The 25,070-nt window shown below is 37.9% G+C and overlaps 1 protein-coding gene across 2 annotated transcripts; it reads right to left on the minus strand.

The window, feature by feature from the left end:
- Positions 1-1,146: 1,146 nt before the first annotated feature.
- Positions 1,147-25,006, minus strand: MFSD11 (major facilitator superfamily domain containing 11). Of its 2 annotated transcripts, XM_074921851.1 has the most exons (16): positions 24,826-25,006; positions 22,299-22,458; positions 21,924-22,089; positions 20,333-20,388; positions 19,211-19,318; positions 18,700-18,779; positions 18,506-18,602; positions 16,108-16,166; positions 14,135-14,153; positions 13,770-13,835; positions 12,960-13,000; positions 11,762-11,827; positions 9,663-9,788; positions 8,529-8,703; positions 7,406-7,541; positions 1,147-6,104 (listed from the first exon to the last, which is right to left on the minus strand). In XM_074921851.1, exons 3-16 carry the CDS (start codon positions 22,017-22,019, stop codon positions 5,937-5,939), a joined length of 1,293 nt encoding a protein of 430 aa, XP_074777952.1. In that variant the 5' UTR covers positions 22,020-22,089; positions 22,299-22,458; positions 24,826-25,006; the 3' UTR covers positions 1,147-5,936. The 2 variants fall into 2 exon arrangements, with proteins under 2 accessions (XP_074777952.1, XP_074777951.1); XM_074921850.1 differs by lacking the exon at positions 14,135-14,153 and having other exon boundaries at positions 13,770-13,911.
- Positions 25,007-25,070: the final 64 nt, after the last annotated feature.

The following is a 25,070-nucleotide window of genomic DNA, read 5'->3' on the forward strand; positions in this document are numbered from 1 at the left end:
ATAATCATAACAGACTCTGCAGGTCAGGCATTACCACAAGATGAGTGGCTCTGACAATAAGCAGTCACCACTGCATTTAGTAAGGATAGTTAAATTAGCTTCAATTAAGCAAGTGACCTTAACAAATAGCAATTTCCCTTTAATATGACAGAATGAATGATTCTTTTTCATTTAAAGCACAAACCTTCTATTTTTCCCCCCGTCATGATCTAACTTTGAAGTGCAAACTCCTAAATGTCCTTTTATCCAAAGATTCAAAGGGCTGTGCATAGCAAAAGCTAACCTGCAAGGTTCTTTTTTATTTGTTCACATAAAGGCTTTTACAGTCTGCTACTGAATACAGATTTTCTCTCAGAAATCAGAACAGCAAGGCCATCCAGAGATCACACTAGTGGAACCACAGTGGATTCTGATGAATCTGCAAATTACTGAACCTCAAGGGAAAAATGCAGCAGGCAAAACTCGTCTGCACTGGCCTCCTTGCATGTGGCACTTGTTACCTTCCCTCAGCATCTTCGTCTCTGCAGTCATATTCTTTCACACACAGCTCAGCCAAATGAGAGCCAGCAAAGCTGTTGCCTGCTGCTCCCTCCACCTCCTTTAATTGCAACATGAAACCAGGACTGAATCATACCTTCCAGCCACGCAGTTTCTGACTGAACAATAGTCCTCCACATCTACATTTAATTTTAGATAAACAGCAAGCTATAATCCACAATTCTGATGAATTCTGTAGTCTGAGACATACAAGACTTAAGCTAGGCAAAAACATCCAAAGTCGTGGGAAAGGATACTGAAAGAGGAACCCACAACAACAACAAAGCATTAAACATCCTCCTCTGGACAGTTTTCAGGAGGTCAGTTTTCAGGAGACGGGCTCTCACACAGGTCAGGGCAAGCAAACAGGCCAGGACTGAAGAAGCCACCCTGATTTCCCCAAGTCATTTCACTAGCTGATGCCACAAGTAGAATGAAACGATTCAAAAAGGGCTGTTTAGCGCTAAACCAAACATTTTTGTTTTCTTAAGCAGGCCCTTACAAGTGCCACAAAGCACTTCCAAGATCCATCAGTTAAGGCTGTGTGTCCCTTTTACAAAGCCCCTGGCATGACAAGAGCAATTCTGACAACAAGTATATTAACAGAAACACTGTGATTCACTTTTATTTGCATGGCTGTGATCATGAAAAGAAATATAGTAAAGAGTCTGGTACACTCGAAATCAACATTTTCATTAGGATAATCATTGTGTGAGGCTGTTCTCCATTGTCACCAATTCTAACCAAAGACATCTTTTATTAAGGTAAAATAGTTTCAATCATTTAAATTAGCACAGTATCAAAATGTAAACAAAAGAGAAAGGACAGCTTGAAGGGAGACATGTCAACAGCTGAAATAACCAAGATAGCAGAGACAGTATGCAACAAATAGAAATTGAGTCAGTGCCAGCAGCAGCTAAATGCCCAAACTCAATTGAACAAAGCACCCCCTTCACGTGCCTGCTGAGAATTATGCTCAGTTCTAGATGTGCTCTCCATTGCAATTTAAGGATTCCCCCCCCCCCCCCTCTTTCTTTAGTGCTTCTCTGTGGTACTTAAATCACCTCTGAAGTTAAAAGTATCAAAGCATCATTCTGAATTTATCCATGAAAATTACAACAGTCTCAACCTTGCTTCTGAGCCAGCATGGTCATATCAGAATGGCAAGTATCTTGTTAAGCAGCTAACTTCTCAACTTCATCATCTTTAAATTCTCCCATTTTTTAATATTTTCTGCCAGCATGTTAGAAGACCTACCAAGGAACAAGGAAAACATGGTATTAACTCCTGCTGCCATTCAGTTAGCATAAGTGGGGCTACAAGACTTCCAAGGAAAACAGCAGTGTGGATAAAGTCTTCAAAAATGCATTTCACTAGAAAAAATAATGGTCATGATTGTAAGTTAAGTATTAACCTACCTACATATTTGCACAATTCAAGTCAAAGTTGAGTATTGTCTATTGGCATGATGCTGAACATAGTGGTTCCCATTTATACTGACAGCAAACAATCACTGCCCTAGAAGACAATCTTTTGAGGTTCCCCTCATACACACCTACACTTCTGAGGCAACTTCTGTAAGACTAATTACTGGCACTTAGGCTGGCGTCCAGGGAACCACATTCCCCAGCTGAAGTAAGCTTGTAGAATTCAAAGAAAGTGAAGTGGAGCTTTCTCTGTCTGGTTAACTGACACAGTCCTGAATTTATGGTTTTCTACACTTATTTTTCCATAAAATGTGTATTTTCCAGCAAACTTCACCAGGAAGCTCAAGTTTAAAATGGTCACAAAAATTAAAGAACTATACCAGCAGAAGATTTCTTCTTTTTAATGGCAGTACCACAGGAGGGTTTTCTGCTAAGATAGGGACCTCAGTAAAGGTTATGGGGTTTGTTTTAGTTTGGATTTTTTTTGTGTTTTTTTTATATCCCTTATGAATTTAGCTGTATCTGCAGAAATTTACAGATTAGAATTATAAAGAACATTTTATAAATGGTTCTCTTCCTTACCTCAACTTCCTAACATAGATTGTACCTAATGAAATCAACACAACAGAGTAGTAAAAGCACATCACTTAAATATAAACAAGGTCTACAGTTGTAGAAATTTTCTGTTTCCATACATTCATATATCAAAATGAAAACCAATTGGCAAGGCAAAAATACAGATATGCTTATGTGACATGCATTAAAGACTAATTTGTAGCGGCTTCTTTGGCACTCAAATGACAAGAACATCAGTTTTCATTTCCTCTTCAAAATTTCTTTGAAAAACTTGGGGATATGTCAAGATATTAAACAAGATATAAGATATTAACAACCTAAAAGAATGAGAAAAAAAAAAAAACAACAAAAGACTTCTCAATAAACCCAAGCCACTTAATGTGTAATTTCCCTTATAAAGATAAAATCCCCAATATAAAATAAACTCACAATACCACAAATACAGCAAAAGCCTTTTTTCAAATCCCACTTAATTTAACAGTAAGCTCCCAATTCAGATTAACATGAAATTGTTCAAAGGCCCAAGGCAGTGAAATGAATGGAGTGCAGTCTCAGGGCTGGTAAATGCTGATAAAAGATTAAGAGATGGAATCATAAACGGATGTCAGCATTACTACTCTTGATATTCCTATACCAAAAATTTTGATCAAACTAATGATTGTGTAAAGCTGGGTGAATTTTTCACCTCCTGACAAGCCAAAGAAATATGAGTAAGTGAAAAGCAATCATGTGTCATTATCAGCTTGAATGAGAACTGTCTCTTAAGATCAAATGTCAAAAGGAATACTTACATAGTTGATAGTAAAAAAAATTGGCTATCCATGACAGTTTTGAGAATTTGATGATTTCTTGTAAGACTTGTCACAAAGCAATAACGCTTCACTGTAACAACCCAATAAATAGTTCTGCACAGCCTTCTAACATTACCTGATATCAAGTCAGACCAAGCAGAACAGAGAAAAAAAGAAATGCATGAAATTCAAAGGTACTGAAACTCTGCAAGTCCTAGTTCATTAGTGTCCCTGACAGTTGGTCTCAAAATGCTTTTTTAAACTACATAAACTTAGCAATTTAGTTTTTAATACAATATTTGATATAATTCTTATATGGCGGATGAACAACACAGAAGTTCATCATTAAAAGGGATCAATTTAAAAAGCAACCTCTGAGAGCCATAACCTAGCTATAATTAAATGGCATTGTTTTAAAAGCATTTACAGTTACTCATCACAAGACCAGAGAATCACTTTTTCCCCCTATGTACTGTAAGACAAAATTGTTCCTGTGAACTTCCAAGGTTTTCTTCTCTTGCTGATACATACGGGAAAAACAGGTCCCAGGAGTAGTTCAGAGACAAAAGTAATTCCCCATCTTAAAAAAAGCTCTTTATCTTTTTTGGTACTTGGGAGAAAATACAAATGTGTGGCAACAAGAGAATTCTAATCACTGACAGAATCCCATCGTCTACATCTTTTACAGTGCTCAGTATATAAAAATAGTGTGCTCAAAATTACAGGGTAACAGGAGTGGGTAAGAGGCATTAGAGTGTTGCTAGTCACGTTAATCATATATGTATTGATTGAACGCTGAATGCCTTTTCAGTTTGTCTGACAAATTGGAATGACTTCGGTAACCCCTCGCTCAAGTGTGTGTTCTATCTCATTCTCTTTTACATCGTTCATTGAATCTCCTGGGAATACACAAAGGCTTTCCCTCCTGGCAGTCCTCACAGATTTTGTTGCTTGCCAAATGTTCAGGTGCCCTCTCATCCTCCCATTAACACCTTACTGATCTCACAGCAAAAACCTGCAGTGAATTTTAAAATCCTTTTCTATATGTCTGTAACATAATCCCTCTCTGCTGTTTTACTGTGCATGAAGAGGGCTGTGCTTCATGAGAGTTGTGTGTTACATGCCCTGGGAGAGCAAAAGTGACAACAAATGTCACAGGAGATACTCTAATCCCTCAACCAGCTTAACCTTGGGTACACCTACATAGTTATGACATGCAGGAGCTACTGACACATACCAAGTCGACTTTTTTTTTTACTTGTCTTTAAAGATAAGACATCCTGACTGTGCGTAAAAGGTTGGCAAATGGTAATTTTCTAAAAATAGCTACATGGAGTGTTTAAAAACACCTTCTCAGTGTTCCATACCTGTTTTCAGTTGCATCTTGTTTGCCTGCTAGACAAAAACATAACTGCAAGTACTACAGAGTCATGTAGACCGATAAAAATCAAGATGAGTTGCATTTGCTGCCTGTATTACATCTGTAACAGTGTTGGATTAAAACTTAGTTTACTATGCTAGTATCCTTGTTTTCACATTTGGCAGAAGACGACTACAGTACAGTCTTCCCAAAATATAGTGAATAAACTTACATCAAGTGTTCCAGGTATTTTTAGACTATGCAGTAAAATAAACACTGCAAGATTATTCTTACAGTTCACATTCTGAGTCTATTTGTACTTTAAAAAGTTATCTTAGACAATGCTCCCATCACAGATTATGATGGAAATTTCATTGAACTCAGAAGAACTATTTGGGAGTCTGGGAGGGTCTTATGGTCCTTCATACAGCATTACCCTGAGAAAGTTTCAGCAGCTATCCCAACACAGTTCCATTCTGAGATGCTGGAACCAAGAGACTGATTTCAATTATCAATATTTCACAGATCTCAGGATCACATCCTTAAGATGTCTACGGGTAACTTCTTCAAATTCTTGTAAAATCTTTCATATCCCACTACAACCTGAATCAACAGGTTCCTTCCAACAAACCCATGCATCTGATAAAATTTAAGCACATGAAATTGATTCATAATCAATTGTGAAAGAAGGAACTGTGTGATACAGAATAAGGCAGCAACATTTCCCACAGAAATACCTCTAGATATCTAATTGTTGAAAAAGTCAAAGACAAATTGATCTCTCAGTTGTGTAGACACACTCTGTGATATAGTGTACCTTACAAAAATATCATACAAGAATTTAAGTGTTTGCAGAATTAGAGTATAAGAAAAATAATTTCAGGGGAAAAATGCAACTGTAATTCTGTAGTGCATGGTAGAGTGAAATTAATCAATTAACCTGAAAGTTAAGTCGCAGAACAGAGTTGTTCAATACAGTTGTTCAATCCCTATATTTCCTTCCATTTCTAATACTGGATTGTTAAGAACATGCATACCATGCTCAGTTGATTAACGCAAGAAAAAAGCCCTCAAAATTGGGCTTTTTTGTTTTCTCTCCCATGTTTCACATTCATTTAGACTGACAGCGATATGGTATCCTCCATCATAACCTCTGCAGCAGCTTGATCTTTTCGCCTTCTCACATCACCTCACAATAAGTGTGCTGTGTTTTCCCTTATGTTTGGACTAGGCATGGTATCTAGATCAAATGCTGCTGTAGTCCGAGCCACGGGCAACAAGAGCTGCTGCTGCTTCCCACTCCACTGTAAAGAAGGTAATTGTTCCAAAGAAGCCAAAAATGACCATGATCAGGAGCTGCCACTGCAGAAGGAAGTAGTTGCTGTAGAAATACGCAACTGCAGCACAGATGGACTGAGAGGAAAAAACACAATGTAAAAGGATTAATCAGTGGAGATATCCAGGATAGTATTACTATACAAGGATTATCAAATTGATACACACAGTTTAATATGCAACTCTAGTAGTATGCTTCTGCAGAAAATATATAATCTTAAAATTTCATTATACTTCAACATATGTCTTAATATGATATACAACAGATGTAGTTTTTACTTGTTATTTAAATAGTGTTCACTGCAGAAAGTGAACACAAAACTCAGAAGCGTTTGCAGCATTGCAAGTGCAGTTTGCTTGCAAACAGTTTGTCTAGAAACACCATTGCCAAGGCTGTAAGACAAAATCCAGAAAACTATCTCCAGTTTTACAGCATCACAAACTATTCTATATCAAAATAGCTAGAGGCTTTGACAAGCAATGTTGCTTACTTGCAATCTATCCTTTTTAAAGGTAAAGGTTCGTATAAAGAATCTTTATATTCCATGCCTATCTCAAATTCTTACGTATCACGAGTACGATACAAAAATGGAGCTGTGCACAAGGAAAAATAGGTATCTTTTTGAAGCAAGCAGCTGTCCTCTTTTAAACTAGACGTACCCTGACCTCTGCTCTCAGCACCAGCTTGCTGTTGGTGCGACCATGCATGAACAGTTTCAATGCTCTGCACCCCTGTTTTTCTACCCATACCTCTGATCACAGATTGTGACCTGGGAAGTTCAGTACCAAACAAGAATAATGCCTGTGAGCTAAGTGATCTATTCAAAACACAACAGTTGTATTCATAGTGTATGAAGACTTTTCATCAAGTCTCCAGCTAGCATAGATGCATTTATTTTGGTATTCTGATAACTTGGGACAGACAAACATTACTTAATTCTTTTGTCTGCATACCCACGTGATAACTCCCAGTGATATGCTACAGCATCCACAAACTCTTCAACTACTATTTACAAAACTTGTTTCCTTTTAACTCATACCCCTCTGTCAAAGACTTCGAGTAAGTAAATTCAGTAAATTATTATTTAAATAAAATCCAAGTCTGGCTAACCACACTAGCCTTTTGACTTTAAACTACAATTCCCAACACTAACTTCCCTCAAAACTTGTAAGTAATAGCAGTTTGATTATATAATCACACCAAGCTATGCAATCAAGCTACTCCTACCTAAAAACTTTAGCTCCTGTGAAAGACAATAAACCCAGGCTGAAATTCTTTGCAGAAACAACATGTTTTTCTCAGCTCATTGAAAATTCCAGTCCAGTATGTCAATAACATTCCAACAGTCATACTTCCAAAAGGCTGAGGCATGTAATACCTGAACAAATTTAAAGATGGCAAAGGCAGGAGCACTGTCTTCTGAATACAGGAATCCTAAAATACTGAGGAGCTGGGTGTTAAAGCAGCTGTCCCCCAGGCCCAACAGAAAGCTGCAGAATATGGCCACCTCTTTGCTGAAGGAGAAAGTAAATCAAATTTGAAAGACATTCATTCAAAAAGCTTATATATCTTCAAACTATTTTTGGCAGGCTTATTTGGAAACTGAGCGGAAGAAAGTTATCAAACTTTAAATTTCACTGAAAAAGAACTGGGAACATCTGGCTTGGCAAAAAAAAATAATGAGATTTTAATTTCTTGAATTATAAGACTTTTGTTATTGTTACCTGCAGTCAAACCTACACTGAATTAGAACCACCAGAACAACTTATTTTGGTGCCTGGAGCCACAAAACCCACAAGGCAGTGATTAAAAGCTGAGACACACACAGTGAATTTATAAAAACTGCAGGAATATTAGAAAAATGCCAATCCATTTTGCAGAAAAATACTCCGGTTAAATAAAGACTAGTCACCAGCACAGGCATGAATGCTTGTAATCACAAGTCAGCAGCTGTCCCTGCACAGACAACACTGTATTTTCATGAAGTGGCAAAAATACAGCCCAAAATAATGATTAGGTAAGAAAGCTCCCTGTATTCTTCCCCTAATGCTGAGCAGTATAACAGACAGGGATAGCACAGCTCCAGTCAGACCAAGTGGACTTTGACAACAAGCACACAAAGGCTTTGGAAACCAGCACAACAGTGCAAGGCTGGTACTCTCTGCTGTAGTAAAACTAAGCCCAGCACTGTTCGAAAATAAACCAAATTCCTGACATCTAGTACAATGGTTGCTGGCCTCACTCCTGTACTAAATCTCAGGAATGTCAGTTCTCAGTGTCAAAATTGCTGCCACATACCCTCATGCTTTTTATTCTTATGCCACTGAAATTCCTAAATTGGGTACATGCTGGTAGAATATCTACCTTTAACAAAAACAGAATTCCTAAAAGCCTTTTCTGTGGAGGTAGTCACTACAAAGAAAAGCAGCTTCAAGGAATTTTGTTACAGTGACAAAATATGTATCTTGAGTTATGCCAACCAAAGGAAAAAATTCACATACCTTGGAATCATATAAGCAACATCATCTGTGCCTTCCATTGGAGCAATAGGGGCATCATTTGGCATGTTGAAAAATATTAAATAAAAGGCTATAAAATGGACAATAATGCCTAGCATCACAACAGGATTCCTGCCAAAACGATTATTCTTGCTCAGTAAACCAAAGAGTCCTCCACCTGTACGAGTGGAAGAGATTGGATAATTAAATCAGAACTGAAGATGTAAAGAACAGAACCAAACTTAAAATACTAGGGGGAAAAAAAAAAGCTAAAAACTTAAGATTATAAACTTTCCCATACTGGATAACAAAGATTGACAGACATGAAAACAGCCCCAAGAATTTGCCAGACCTGCCAGCCCAACTGGCAGATGACATAACTTTTGGGTTGCTAGAGATATCTGGGAAATGCAGAAAGGAGATTTATCAGTGATTGCCGATGGAGACACAACCTTTTTGCAAGAATTTTCCCAGCAGCCGCTGCTTCCTCCACTATTGCAACATACTAAGTGAAAATGCTTAGCTCTTAATTGCAAAAACACACATCTGTATGGATCCAAGTTGCTAGTGAACAGGGGAGGTTTTGTTGTGGGTTTTTCTTTTAACACTGTGGTACTTGAGTTTAAGAAAAAAAAATTTACTTAATGAACTTAATTGCCTGAATTTAATTTTATTCTAATATCAGATCTCATTTAACACAAGCTAACATTAAGAAAAAAAATCTTGTGTAATACTTAAATAAATTTAAAATAGTTATGACACCACTTAAGAAATAAAAATGTAAACAGAATGCTATTTAAAAACAGACTATCAAAATGCTAAAAATTCCCCAATAACATTGTAGCCTAGTGTTCCTCTTGTTCTAAGCCTTATGTATTTCTTTGCACTAACCCAAGAAGAATGCAAAATTTTAGTCATCAGTAATTCACATCCTAGTCCACATTCACAGTACATGGTGTAATGTACAATTCGCGGTGCAATAAGGAACGACATTGACAATTTTATTTCTAATATTTCATTTTTTGTTTACATAATCATTGCTGGAAGTTTGAAAGACTATTCAGTTGAAGACAAAAAAGCATCTGTAGTAGCTACATCTTAATCCTTCTTTGTCTATACAGTAGTAAATTTACTCACCTAAAATTTCTCCAACACCAATAAAAATACCAGAGAGACCAATAAGACTTTTCTCTTCACTTCCAAACCTATTCACAGCACCAATACATGTTCCATATACTCCAGAAAAGAATGTTAATACCAAACCTTTGAAAGAAACCAAACAAAATTGATAGATGAACTATTATGAAAGTTAGTTATAAATTCTTTATGTCTAAAGGCTGTTTTTCCCTAAAGTACCTTTCAAATACATATATTTAAATGAGGTATGTGTAATAGAAGCCATTAGGGAATTTTAAACTATGTAATTATGATATTCTCCTATGTCAGTTTACAACAACTGTATTAGAAAAAACAGTCACATACGCTTAGGTTCAGAACTGCCTCTGTTGACTACAGAATTTCTACATATAGTTTATATTTCTGCTTTTCAAGAACTTTGGAATTTCACACATAAGGGTTTTTTCCCCCCGAGTTTTGACATTCCTAAGAAAGACTACCTGCACCTCCAAATACCAAAAGAGGTAAGATACCTAAAATGGACTGCTACTTTTCTATACATAATGAACAAAAACTGGGAAAGAACAACTACTATGTGTTTAAAGGGTTTCTTTCTACTGCCATTACTGTGAGGAAAGGTAACATAGCCAAGTAAGTAGGATGACCATAAGCAACCACCAGTATAAAAATATCAGTTCCTTAATAGAAAGTATATTTAAAATCATGCAAAGTGTTATGCCTAAACAAAGAAAAATAGTTCAAAAATAGAACTGTTTTAATTTATGTCCTTTGCCTTTTGCTACTGCAAAAATATTGTACACCACATCCTGGTCTACATGTAGCAGGTTACCCAGCATGGTATATGAACTGCATAGCCTCAAAAAAGGGTGAACTTTGAGCAGTTTTAATAACCCAACTGCCAATTTTAGAAATAAAAGGTTTTGCTGGCCTTATGGGATTTTGTATTTTCCTACAAAAAGTGACGATATTTACCAAGAGCCACCAGATGGCAGCAGCTATTTTTTCAAACTGGATTATTTTCCTGCTACCCATAAAACCAAATTTCAGATTAATCAGGCAAAACCTGACTGACTCCCTTCCCTTGTTATCTTGCTTCATATTCCCAACACAATAAACGTCTAAGAGGAATTCTCATTACTTAATTTGGGTTAAGACACACAGGAGATGCTGTGAAGTAACTTGTAACTCAGGTTAGTAGCTCGTGCAAGTTGACTTCATGGCTACTATTGCTATTTCTCTACCAGAAGCTGACTGCAAACTTCAGCAGATGTTATGGCACTGTTTATAGTCTGTTCACATCTAAGTCTTTCTTTTCATCTACAAGAGCTGACAACAATTTTTCATAATGGTGACTCAGAGCTGAGATTCTGAAAATGCATCTATTCTTCCTAAGCTTTATCATGAACAGAACTACATCTGAAGCCACATAAGAAGCAAGAAAACCCCCCAAATCCATTCAAGGATCCCACTAACATTTTGAACATTTTATATTTTTTTTGGTGGAAGAATCACTTTAGTATATGGCAAAAATAAATGTATTTTTATTTTACAACTCACACCTTGGTCTAACGATGGCAGACCAGGTTTAACTAAAGTTGCTAAAAAGAAAGAGAGCTTTTACCACAGCAGATACTACTGACAAGAAATAGGTGAAAATGGCAAAACTTTCTCCCAATAGAACCAAGACTAAAATGAAGACTCTTCAATAGAGTGAACACTGAAAGCATATTCTACAAAAATAATTTTAAACCAAATGCAATGCAATTGCATTAAACAAACTGCAACCTATTGATAATGTAATGCCAAATCACATAAAAGTCAGGATGTAAATTCTGCCTGACCCTCAATTTGGGTGACACAGAACTGTACTAAACCAAGCATTACTACATCTGTCAGTATTTGCAGATTTAGGCACAGCCCTCCTCCCACACAGAAACACTTTCCAGAACACAGAAATGTCATAAGTAACTCATTCAAAGTTAACTGAAATATTCAAGTTATATTTGCAGAGATATGGAACTGCAATCCTGCTCTGGGGTTAAAATGCCAGACAATGCCCTGCCACTGCTACACGATTACACCCTCCACTTGCTTCATACCTGTGTAGGCAGTTGTAACACTGAGAAGGAGAATCTCTTTGGTGAAGCTCAGCTTTATAGATTTCTCTGTAAAGACATAATAATAGAAATTAATAATACTATCCTTTTGCTCTTTGCAAAACCAGGTTAAATTCATGCAAACTGTGACTATTAGAGTAAACAGAGTCCTAAACAAACCAAGCCTGACTTTGAAAGAAATGCTGTTAACTGAAATCCTTTTTTCTAAGAAATGCAAGGGGGGAAATATTAAAGAGGAGATACACAATTTTCAGTTAGCAGACAATTTACTGCTCATTGTATTTTTGTACTCTCAGTTCATGGCGATTGTCTCCTAAAAGGATAAATTAAGTTCTCAGTAAAGATCTCAACTCTCCAAACAAACTTAACAGTCACAGGCAGACCACATCAAACTTCAACGGAAACTGCAGATGCTCCAGTTCAAAATCGTTGTTTTTAACCAGTATCATCTGATGACAAAATAAACGAACATGTAACTTCTTTATCTTGTTATGTCAGTGAATTTTATTTTTTTTAAAAGAAAAAAAAAAGACAACTTTCATGCACTAGCTTTCACAGGCGGTGACCTGCTCTTTTGGAGCTCACCTAGATAAGGAAGCTGTTGTAAAGTAACTTGGATCTAAAACTACATCAAGGACGTATCCATCCAAATTTCTCCTGGACTATACTAGTATGTAATTGAAGTGAAGTCTACTTCACTTTCTTTGCTTGCAGTCAAGCTCTGTTTGTATGGTATTGTCACCTGACAGGAACACTTCTGTCACATAGCCAGACAGCTCACACCAATTCCACACCAGCAGTAATTTGCCCACAATTTAGTTCAGTGGTTCCCAATCTTTTCCAGTTGCAAGCCCCGTTTTGGCTAGGCTCAAAATCACAGATGCTCACATAGACAACTGAATTCCTAACAGGCTCAAAACTCATCAGTCCTGTGTCCCTGTGTGAACTGTCATCCCTGGTCTGAAAACCATTGCCAGCTGGCAGTCATTTTTCCAAGGAGGACATCCCTGAAGGTCTATATTCGAAGTGAAATAACTGAAATGCATTCTCAAAACCTTATCTGTTCAAAAATGTTTTGTTCTAATTGATTTGTACATGATCCCATTATCAGCAGAATCATGGAGAACTGGAAAGGATGTCAGTATTTTTTGAAGCAACTCTTACGTGAAACAGTACTTACTGAAGGCAGCCACTGCTCGCGTCATTTTGTTTTGTGCAGACCTGGGTAAATAAATGACTTAGTCAAAATGGAAAAAGAATAACCACACTGCTGGAAGGCAGCCTAATTTTTCAGATTTTCTGTACATCTTCTAGCCCAGCACTATATGCTGGAATATGCAAATACATTATTAAAAGTTTCTGAGAATCTAAACTACTAGCTAGAAAACTTTCTTTCTGTGCTAGTGAATACCATTCAAAATTTAACCTGCTTATAAGAATCCTTCTTCTGGGCATTTTCAGGTTTGAACATTTTTTCACTGGCATACTTACTGATGCTTTTCTAACATTTTCATTGTTCTTTAAATAAAGCAAAAATATTTAAACTGATGCCTCGGGCAAAACAGTACTGAATCCATCTGTGTACCTACACATTTCTAATGTATTTATCAGTGGCATATATATGTACATTTCTGCTATTCCAGCCTTTAAACTGGGCTGATGAGGGCAAGAGAGACTATGAAAGTCAGATACACACTTAATAATAATCAGGGGGAAAAAAAAGAGGTAAAAGGTATCTTTCTAAAGGCACTTATTAATGGCAAAACTTTATGTGCAGTACTGCACTGAACTCTTGAAAATATGTCATATAAAGAACATTAATTCTCACTTGTTAAAGTACAGACACTTTTCTATTAAATCTGTAAATTCTACAGGTTGTTCATAACATTTGTGTTTCCAGTGCAGAGGGAAAAGTGAATGCGTGATGTTCCAATGAAGAATAGGAGCACAAACAAGTATGTGACAACATGTTACTGCCATAAGCACTTACGAGCTGTCCCCCAGGATTTCATTAGCAGAATCTTCCTCCCCTGGAGTTTTTGTGTCCTCTTGTTTCCTAATCAGAAAGAACAGAACTGTGCCCACAAGACTGATAACAGTCAGAGCAATGAAGACAGTTCTGCGATCACTCTCTGTGGAAAAACAAAGAAAAGTCATAACTAGATGTGCAAAAGCAATTTCAAACAAATTCAACTACCTTCAAAGAACTAATATATACTACATAACATCGTTTAAAATGCATACCAATTTTCTAACTTACCTTTCACATGGAGCAAAAGGTACCCAGCTGCTGGCAAATTCCTGTCTGTTTTATGGTGCTAATAAAGTACCGGCATATTAAACAGTGTCACTCACATTTTCTGCCATGCAAAGGCTATGACCAAGGAGGAGCCAATTAACAAAGGAAGTGCATAAATTATTAGCAGAAGAAAGTACATCTTTCAAGACTTATTCAAAGCAGACATAGTAAAGTAGCCCCAAACCCTTCAGATTTCTAAAAAAAAAAAACCCCCACCAACAACCCTCTTAACAAGCATCAGAAATATTAGCACTGTAATGTCATAAACTGGTAGGTTTGTAAACTATAAAGGCCTTAAAACCACTGAAATCTAACTGACAGAGCACACAATGTGCAGGTGGAGGAAGGTCATCACTGCTCTAAGCACCAGCTCTGCTGCACTAACCAACTTGTTTGGCACAGCGAAGTCTGTAATACAGAAGTTGTTCCCATTCACAAATATGAAGCAGAAAAAAAGCCAAGAAACAGTTAATAGTTGTGATTGCACTAATATACGATTCTGAAGATATTGCCTACATTTGTATTTACTTCCCCTTTAGCTTAAAGGTAAGCATCAAATTGTTCTACATCAAATATAAATAACATGTATAACTACAGATCAAAAAGAGAGTATGTGCTTCACCTTGAACTGTCTGTAAAATTTTTGTTTAGGTAGTAAAAGGAAAGAGGAATTGATTTTTAAACACTGTTAGATCTTCTGATACCAACATTTTTTAATAAAAAGGAATCTCAAGACATTTAGACAGGAGGAAATGAAACAGAAGAACTCTCTCATAGTTAATTGCTCTATTCTGTGGTTAGAAAGAGCAATGAAATTCACAATGCACAGAATTTCAGGCCCACGAGATCCAAAGCATCTCCAATGCTTTCAATAACATTTCAACCTTTGTGTTAGAGATGAGGGAATGTGGGAGCTGACCTTTAAAAATTAACCTGTGCTACACTACCACGCCCGTGTCTGTGGGGAACCTGAGAAGACAGACCTAACAGAGACATGAAGTGGACTATTCACCTCAACACGGCAGTATTTCTGAAGCCTGATAATTATAATGTTAAAATCAACATCTTATTCCTGATTGACTACAGCAGAAGTATCCTCATCTTTTAAATGTTAAAAGAAGTGATCATTCTAGTAGATATTTTAACAATACAATAAAGTCTCACAGTCATTATAGGACAGGACAATTAACCCTATTTACAAAATGTTGGTTTTCCAGTGATATTCAGGTTTTATAATTAAAATCTTATTTTGCTCCGTTTTTACCATTGCTCTTTTCGTAGCTGATACTGCCCCTCATCTTGCCTTGCTCAAGTAGAAATCTCTGCTTTAAAACCAGTATCAACCACTATCCAGTTTCTTCAGAGTATTAAATTTACTTTTCTCTCTCCTGCTTTTACCAATCTAGCACAACGTCATACAAACAAACCCATAGTATTAATTACCATCCCATTAGGAAGTCAGTCTTCATAAACTATGCCAAGAAAGGAAGACCAAGTTCTTTACACACTCAACTGTGCCAGCACAATAAAGTGAACTGGGATGGTTTTCCTTTCTTTTCTTTTAGTTCATAAGTTAATCAGTCTCCAATCTGTTTTAGAAGGACTGTCTACACTAGGAACTTACTTTGGAACAGGACAGCATGTATATTAAACATACAGCCATTCCAGAATACCTTTCCCCACAGAAAAAATCCGTATTTTGGTATAAGTGTGTCTGCACAGTGAAAATCCCAGAGTAGCTGTTATGGAAAAATAAATTCTGAAGAATGTCATAGACAATATCCTAAAAGAAGGCACTGAAAGTGCATTGCATGCAGGAAAACAACATACATAATACAGGGGCCATAAGTACCATGGAACACTGAATCAAAATGTGCTCCAAAAATAGAGTCTATCTAACAATAAATTAGAAAAAAAATTGTCTGCTGTCGTATAAGTTTATTGCAAATTTTCAGTTCATTATTTCATCTTTTTATTCATGCTACCATATTTTAAAGGTTAGTCTCCCACACAAACAAGCAATACCCACCTGATATGTGAGTTTTTCCTTGCCAAGCAAAGTATATATATAGGTTTCCAAAAAACAAGCTGTAAACAAAAAGGACAACAAAGGTGAACAGCACTTTTTTACAGCAAGATTAGGGTTGTAGCATTACAGCAATGCTACTCTCTGCAAAAAATAGCACTGTGCAATTCTGAAAGAAATAAAGACACTAGTCACTCTCCATGCAAACTGCTTACTCTTTAGACAACTTCAAACACAGCAGAGGATTCTTCCCCATAATGTTGGTTATTTATTTTCAGTAATCAAGGCACAAGGTGGTAGCAAAAATGAGGACAACTGCATCTAAATTGCCTGTCTCTAATTTTGTAAGGGTATAGATTAGAAAGCCAACAGAATTGTGTCATATTATGGAGATGATTTTGTAATGCTTCCTGAAAAGAGTCACGTGTCTTGTCTGAAACACTGTCCCAGCAATGCTAAATTGGTTGTTAACAGGTCAAGGGAAATTCTGTGTTCCTACCTCCAGTTTCCTGAAATACAGTAATTCTGAAAGAAAAGCAATTCAAAACAGCCTTACGAGTTTGCTCACATAAAGCCATGCATTTTACTTGCTGTAGAACACACGATTAGTTGGGTTTGTGGAAATTGCTACTCTGATAACATACTGATATGTTAATTCTGGAACCTGAAACTTCAGGAACGCAAGTAGTATGCCACTGTTTCACAACAATGTTCTACCAATCCACTGTTCTGTCCCCACAACAACATCAGCAATACCATTTAGTGCAGGCTCACCAGTCCAAGCACTTTCTGCAATTCATTCCCTTCATTATCTCCCAATATCCAGAATTCATAGAACAGTTTGGGTTGGAAGGGACCTTAAAGATCATCTAGTTCCAATCCCCCTGTGATGGGCAATGACACCTTCCACTAGATCAGGTGTATTAATTTAAAATAATAGAATTAATTTAGAATTGCTATATTATGGATGGTAAAAAGCATCTCTCTTCAGGAACCATTGGTGGACCTCTTACCAATGAATGTGATTCCTTTTTGATCTTGCAGCCACCATTCAACTCTGCACACTTCTGTGGCAGCAAGCTCCACAAGTTTAATTGCCCACTGTGTAAAGAAACACTTTATCCATTTCAAACTAATTCGCTTTCAGTTTCACCAAGTGACCTGAGTTCTAGTAGAGCAGCATTTGGTGAGCAACAGTTCTACATTCAGCTCACCTGCTGCCTTTGTGTTTTAGTAACCCATCAGTATAATCCTCCTCAGATGCTTTTTCTCTAAAGGAAAGAGTCCCAGCCTTTTTAATCTCTCTTCAAGTCAGCAGCTCTATCTTCTTGCACAGCTTTGTTATTTTTCCCTATACCTTATTACATTACACTCTCTCAAGAGGCATAAGCCCTATCTTCACAAAATACTCAATGGCAGCAACTCAGCATCCACTGCCTCGTTGTCACTACCATTCTTCATGCTGAGCTTTTTGTCAACTTTTTTGGTTGAAGCAGCACTCAAAGCTTAGTATCAGAGAACTATCAACAAAAAGATCTCTCTTCTGATTGTCAAGTCCAACTTTAGTATCTTCAACTTGTCAGTGAGCAGCAAGGTCCAGCTGCCCCCTCAGGGAAGGAAGGCTAAGAGGGGATGACACAGCCAGCAGAGAAGGTGCCTCACCAGCTAGAGCCCAGCCCCACAGTACTGGAGCAAGGCGAGCAGGGCAGACCCAAAGACTGTAGACAGGGTCAACCAAGAGTCCAGACCATCACACAAATTTATGAGGCAGGTCTGAGATTAAGCTAGGAAGTCAGTCCACAGGCCAGAGTCAGGTCTGGTGATTGCCACACAGGTCTGCAGTGACAGGGCAGGATAAAGCCAAGATGAGGAATCAGTCTGCAGACTGGGGTTTAGACCACCAGAATCCATAGCAGGGCACAGGCATAGCATGGGCTAAGCTGGAGACAAGTGTTCCTCCAGTACAGCTCCAGACAAATAGAAAGCCAAGGGCTGAGTTTAAATAGGGCTCCTGGGCCCATGGGCAGAGAGAAACGGTGTGGGCAAGGCCCCAGGTGAGTCATTCAGGATCATTAAGGCTTATTAGTACACTCAGGATCCTGACACAAATTAGCACAGCCCTCCACAATCAACAAGATTTCTCTTACATAAGTCAAATGCTCCCCTAACAGACACGTGTCTTTCTAGCATGCGGAGAGCAGAGGCCTGCAGTATGTAACTTTCATTCATTATTCTATAATGCACAATAGCAATAGAAATGTTGCTTCCAACCCTCCCTTCCACTTCACTAACTGCAAGGTACCACTGGAGTACTTTTTTGATGCAGTCTCTCCCACTTAACAAAAGGTGTAAAATGTAGAATGTGTACACAACCAAAAAAAGATGAACAAATAAAGCTTACCTGGACTGTAAGAGCGCCCAAAATACTCCACTGTTCCTTCCAATGGTGTTTTCATCAGAATTTACAGTCAAGCAATTTCCCTGTGCTGTCCAGAGTACTGAGATATACAGAATATATTGCTCAGGAAATAAAATATTTTAGAGGTATATTCAAATATAGCAAAGAATAGTAAGCAGAATAAGAACAATGCTTACCAGCAGCTGCAATGCCAATAAAAACAGAAGCAGTATAAAAAGCCCACGTAGCAGGTTGGATAAAAACTGCAATGTACAGACTAGAATAGAACAGATCAGTTTATTGAATATAGACTTAAAGTGGACAATGCTCTTTAACAATCACGCATCTCACTTAGCTGCTTCTAAATCAGCTACACTCTCCTAAGTGACAATGGAAAATATCTTAGGTTGTACATGAAAAAAAAGTAATCTTTTTACTCCTCTAAGCATGTAGATTTTTTTTTATATAGTCATTAATCTGAAACCTGAACTCCACAGTCAGTAAAGTCCGGAAATGCTGTGGAAAAAATACACTCTGATTCCAGTAGCCTGGAGTACCCTGCAGTTACACATCTACTAATACAGATGGTATCTCTGCAAGATGCTTTCGTCAGTCAGTACAATTTCATGTACGGCATGGTAGCCTTAGGTGTGAAAAAATGAAGGAGATTTCAAAGGAAGCAGACAAAAATACAAAATTAATACTTACCTATAAAATATGCCACTAACAACCATGGAGAGTTGAGGTCCTACTATTGCAACTACTGAAGGTGATATAAGATTCGATGCAGAGAATACTCCATAAATAATGGACATGCTACATAAATAAACAACAAAGATGATTAAGTACTTCAGATAAAATACAGGGTATAAGTGCAACTGATTTAAGAATGTTCAGGCAATTAAAAAATATCTAATTAAGTACATTCATAACTTAAGTAACTGCGTAACTTTCATGGCCAAACATTTCCTTTCTTCCTTCTGTTACCTTCACCTGTTGCACTCCACATGGGAATATAGGAGTGCACAGTGTTTCTTGGATTGCTGAGTAAAGTCCCAAACTACTACAGGCAAGCACGTCTTGTAATTTACAACACGCATTGGTCTAACTGTGCCTTAACAAGTTACTGTAGTTTGTGTCCAGTACTTCTAGAGGAGAATGTTTTAGAACTTCATTCATCTATCAGTGAGGTTTTCATTTTCTGCCAAATACAACACAGAAGATTTATAGATATATTTTGTGCTAGTTGTATTTTTAGTTTAAATTAAGACAGTAAATCCCCCAAAGCAACAACCAGGTTTTCCTATATGACAGGTTAATTTGACGTACAAAAGGTCCCTGCTCATGCTTGGCGAGTTTGGCTATGTCAGTGCAATAAACAGAACAGCTTTTTGTGGCTTTGCTTCTCATCTTTCTGACTGCTCCTTTCATATTTATGTCGCAATATTTCCTGGAAGTTGATCCACACCACCTGTCCTACACAAACACACAGAGGTATACAAGGGCAAACAACCAAGGCCTAGTTAGCCGTTTTATTTATTTTAAAACTTTCACATTCTTCTAATATAAATGCTAAGAATGTGATGACCGTAAGGTATTTTTTCTCCCTACAAAGAAAACATACCAAACAGATATGTAGTTCTACTAGAAATAATTCAGAGTAGAACTAGAGTGAATGTGAGAAGCCTCTGTTTTAAACTGCTTTAAGTATGTTATTAAATTGTGAAGTCAGCAGAACACTACAATCTCTTGAGAGTATATCTCTACCAGATGGAATTATAACTAGCTCCACCCTGCAAAGAGCAAAGTAATAAGATCTGTGTAAATTACCTTGTGTAGCCACTGCCATGAAAATCGGTGCTGTTTAAATTTGTGATAACAGTTTGCTGTGAGGAGAAAATCATATATTGTAATATGTTAGAATATATCTTGTAGTTTGAGAACACTTGCATCAGTTTGAAGTCAATATCAGACGCTAGAATTAGTCATTAATACATTCTACAAAGTATTTAAAATAAAGTGTTAATTACAACTCACAACATCTCCACAATGAAGGTGAAGGATGATACCTGGCAGGGAAACATCTTCGTTTGAAGAAGTAATTAGCACTTTAGGATTTTATCATTATTTCATCAGAGACCTTAAAATATTTCACAAAACTTTTGTTTCACTAAGCACCTCTCTTAGGCAGATATGTACGACTAACTTAATTCAAAAAATGGGAAAAAAAGGAGAGGTTTCAAAATACTCTTAACTTGACCTAACTAGAAGGTGCTGGTAAGAGTTTCCGTTCTTTTCGGCTTCCTGTTATTTCCCTGTTCCTTTTTTTTCCTGTTGAATCAGCTTTAGTGATCATGAGACCATGTAATTAGTTGATTGGTGGGCAGATCTGATTGAAAGTCACTTGTAATTACTTTAATGACAATAAATTACATGACCCCTACACCCAATTCAGCGAGGAGCTGTGGACACATTGCAGAAGTTCTAAGATCCCTGGGCTGTACTTATGTACAGGATCATGCTGCACTTACTATACTAGGCAGTATTTCTGTAATGCAGCTAAGGACATTTACATGTCTGAACCCAGAAAGCATTCTTCTTGCATGCAAGAAAAGAGAAGCTGTAAGACCTGTAGGCTCCAGAGGTATGTTGAAATCTAACTGTCCTTCAGGCATATAATGAATACTGAAAGCAATGTTAACAACTCAGCAAGTTAGAGGATCTGGGCTAAGTATGTCAGTAGCAGGACTGTAAAAAATTTAAGTTAAAAATTAAACAGTGCAATCTGCTTTTAACAGTAAATTTGGATTACCTTGTGCTCAATTTTGTTTCAGCATACAGAGATACGTGTTACTAAAGCAGTTAATTACTTATTCAGATGAAAGGTGATTTGGCAGTTCTAGCGATTGTGGAAGTCTGACTACTTGTCAGATGTTATCCTCATACTCCCCCTCAATGTCTAGTTTGTTAGAACAGAAAAACGTGTTAGATTAGGAAAGCCACTCTAGGAAAAACTACGGGCATGGTTAATAATAACAACTTAGGCAAATATTTTGAAAGGGACTATATAGAATAATTAGAAATATGGGAGGTCCAATGTAATTCAATTGTTAAATATTACAAGTGTCAAAACAGACACTATTTTAAAGTTCAAAAATTTTATAACATTAATTTTCTACTTTCTAAGCAATCTGGCACAGTTACATACCTAGGTATGCTATCTTAAAGAAATAAACTGCTTAATTATCCAGTTAACCAACTTAATCTAGTTAACACTAAACCAAAAGAGGCAAAATGTCAAGGTGTCTGGCATATTTAAAAATACGAAGTAAAGCAACTCTATTATGTTAGAGTACACAAAAGACAAGAAAGGATGAATTAGTGTGACAGGTATGTGGCATGCTTTTAAATTCACACCTACCGCAATATTTCCACATGTTTGGAAAGCAGTGAATATAAACATAAATGAGACTCCCAAAATAATGATGTTGAAAAGTTTTTTTGATTCAGGAGACATTTTGTGTTTTCTTGCCAAGTCCTCAGTCTGGAAAAACTCTTATTTTCTTTTAAAAGTTTCCTCTTAACCTCTGTTAAAACAAGCAAAAAGAATTAAAAAAAAAAAGAAAAAGAAAAAGAGAAAGCTTCAAAAATTATGATTACTAGCTGCTAGGACATAACCATTAACTAATCAAGAAATCTGGTAACTCTCTTAAATAATGTACAGCAAAATCAGTGACTTGAAAAAACAAACAAACAAAGGTCTAGTACAAAAGCTAAAGATGAAGATTCTCTCTACCTTCTCCCATGAAGTTAACAAAGCAGACTGCAGTATGCTACTTCTTCATGACATCACTTTCCTCCAAACGAAGCAGTTTTCCAACTATCCAGCTAGTTAATCAGCTCAGTCTCTTGCCATTGTTCTAAATCAGAATTCTGGTCCACAGCCCTTAAATCACCTGACGAAAGAAAGATGAGACATTCGTACACACGAGTCATTTCCATGCATGTTGGACAGGAAATAAGGAACATTTCACAATCTAGATCAGCTGATCCAGCCTAGAAAGCCCTTGTGCACTATGGGAAATGCAGTTTTATGAAAGTACACTTTTTCTACTCGAAAGGGTGGAATTTTAATTCTTAAAATAAAAAGATGTAGACTAGTTCTTAATTATTATCACTATGCACTAAAGAATACCTAGCAAGATAAAAAAAAAAAAAAAAGACGTCTTAGAAAGTAATCTAATAAAACTGCTTAATTAGCTGATTTCAAACACACAAATAGTCATTCTAAAGGAAAAATTATTTCCCCTTCAGAGAAACTACACAGCTCAATACCACCAACACACGTGCTCTGCGTTCAGTGACTCAGAACAGGAAAGAGTCTTCATAATCTTTCACTCCTTTGTCTCCAGGAACAACATTCAGTTTTAGTCATTACATATCCTTAATATTTTACTTCACAGTATTTCTGAATAATAAATTTAAGATCAACTGATCTTTAGGTTTTGAAGAGCTCTTTTAAAACATCAGCAAAATTGAAAGAGGATCCTGCCTCATGTATTCTGAATGGCTGCTTTTTACTTTTACTATCTTCTGACCAATTCAGGATTGGAGCATTCAGCTAAATCAACTCCACTTAACTACTGGCCAAAGAGAAAGAGATGATCCAGAACTTGCAGTAAATGACAAATCACCAAATCTTACCTCTGCTATCTACAGTAAAGGAATTAAAATCTGCATCCCAGCTATTGTTACACATTTAATACTTTTAATTCCTGAGTTGTATTTTCTAAAAAATGTAGTTTTTTCAAAACAGTATTTATTTTTTACTTGTGGAAGAAAGTCAGTATGATTATTCAGAGGCTGCTTTACAAAGACCCAGTTAGAAAGTCAAGGTGTTTTAACACAAGCAAAGCTTGCTTCTTCCTTTTTTTATGTTATGAATTTAACGTAACAGATTTTTAAGATCCTCTAGGCAACGTGTCCCACTCATGCCTTCTTCAACCTGTGCCAGCACAAGCATTCATGTAGCTGCACAGCAAGCCGGGCTGGTGTGCTGGACCAATTAATTCTCTTGGCAACAGCAGCAGCTTGTACTGAAGTGAGTGAAACTAGGGAGGAAGGGACACAGGAAACCCTCTGTCCTTTTAGAGAAATCATTGGATAATCTTCAGATTTCTCCTAAGAGAAAGGGTTTCAGCAGATGAAAGGGAAAATTTTTAATCAAAATTCTCAGGGGAAAAAAGAGCAAAGGATATAACACAAACCAATACCAAATGTGCAGTACTAGTTTATTTCACTTCTTCCAAACTTTTGTAGCAGGAAAAGAACTGTTGCTTCTGTGTTTGTATTGATGTCATTGCTTATTTTTATATTTCAGTGCAAAAAATATTAAACACAATTACAGTAAGAATAAGGATTTAAATTATAATACAGAATTTACTTTCTCACATCAGTATTGTCATTGGGTTAAAACAGTAGAGAACTGCCTCTTTTTTTTTAAAACATAGCATTATGAAACAGATGGGTAGAGACACTCATCACAGTTATAAGATAAGAACTAGGTATTACTGTTTACGCTTGGAGCTTGGCCATTTTATACAGCGCCTGAAGTGACAGACCAACAACTTGTGGGGTGGAGGGGGGGTGGGGGGAAGCAGTTTTCACTAGAATTCCCCAGACATAACTCGGGGAATCTGCTTGTCATCCTTACACGAGGGCTGCGCTGATCTTCTCCCTTGTTCCAATTTTACCGCGCACTCTACCAAAACATGAACTCGCCCAGAGCGCTGCGGGTATAAGGATCTGTAACGTTTCCCAGCTCGGCTCCCAGCTCCCTCAGAGGCACCCGTGCAGCCGGTGGAGATCGCCCCGCAGCACCGACCGGCCAGAGGCTCTGCCACCGCAGCCCAGCGCGCATCCATCGCGGGGAGCCCGGGGCTGCAGGGACCGAGGCGGCTTCACCAGGCACCGCTACCGGCGGGAGGGCAGGTAGAGCCCGGGAACCGGCCGCGCCGCCTGCCAGGCCCCCTCGCAGCGGCGACCGGAGCGCACACCCGGCTATAGCGGGAGCAGGACAGGCACCGAACTCCCACAGCAGCTGCCCCAGGAGAAACACCCCCACAGCAGCCCGAGCCGAGGGCCCCAAACCGCCTCCCCTCACAGCGCTCGGCCCTCCGCGTCCGCCATTTTAAACTGTCACCTCCCCGCCCGCGCGAGAGGCGATTCCCTTCGTTAAATCTTTTTTTTTTTCACGCGGCGAGGGTTTCCCACCCTTCCTCCCCCTGGCAGGGACAGGCCTCGCCTTATTTCCGTTTTTTTACCGTTTTCGGCACACATTGTTCAAAATTTCCCCGCCTCCGCCGAGTCCTTCCGGGTCACGACGGAGCCGCCTTAACGGTCACTTTCAACGGTGGCCGAGTTATTAATTTAGAGGACGATTTTCCGTGCGCCCTCCGAGGCCGCCTCGGGGATCCGCGGCCGGGAAGGAGAAAAAAGACAGACAAGGGCGCGCCCTGGGAAGCGACCGCCAGGCGCGGGGCGGGCGGGGCGGCGCGCGCCGGGCGGC

This window comes from Athene noctua, chromosome 18, assembly GCF_965140245.1.
Source record: "Athene noctua chromosome 18, bAthNoc1.hap1.1, whole genome shotgun sequence".
In the NCBI taxonomy this organism is placed as follows: domain Eukaryota; kingdom Metazoa; phylum Chordata; class Aves; order Strigiformes; family Strigidae; genus Athene; species Athene noctua.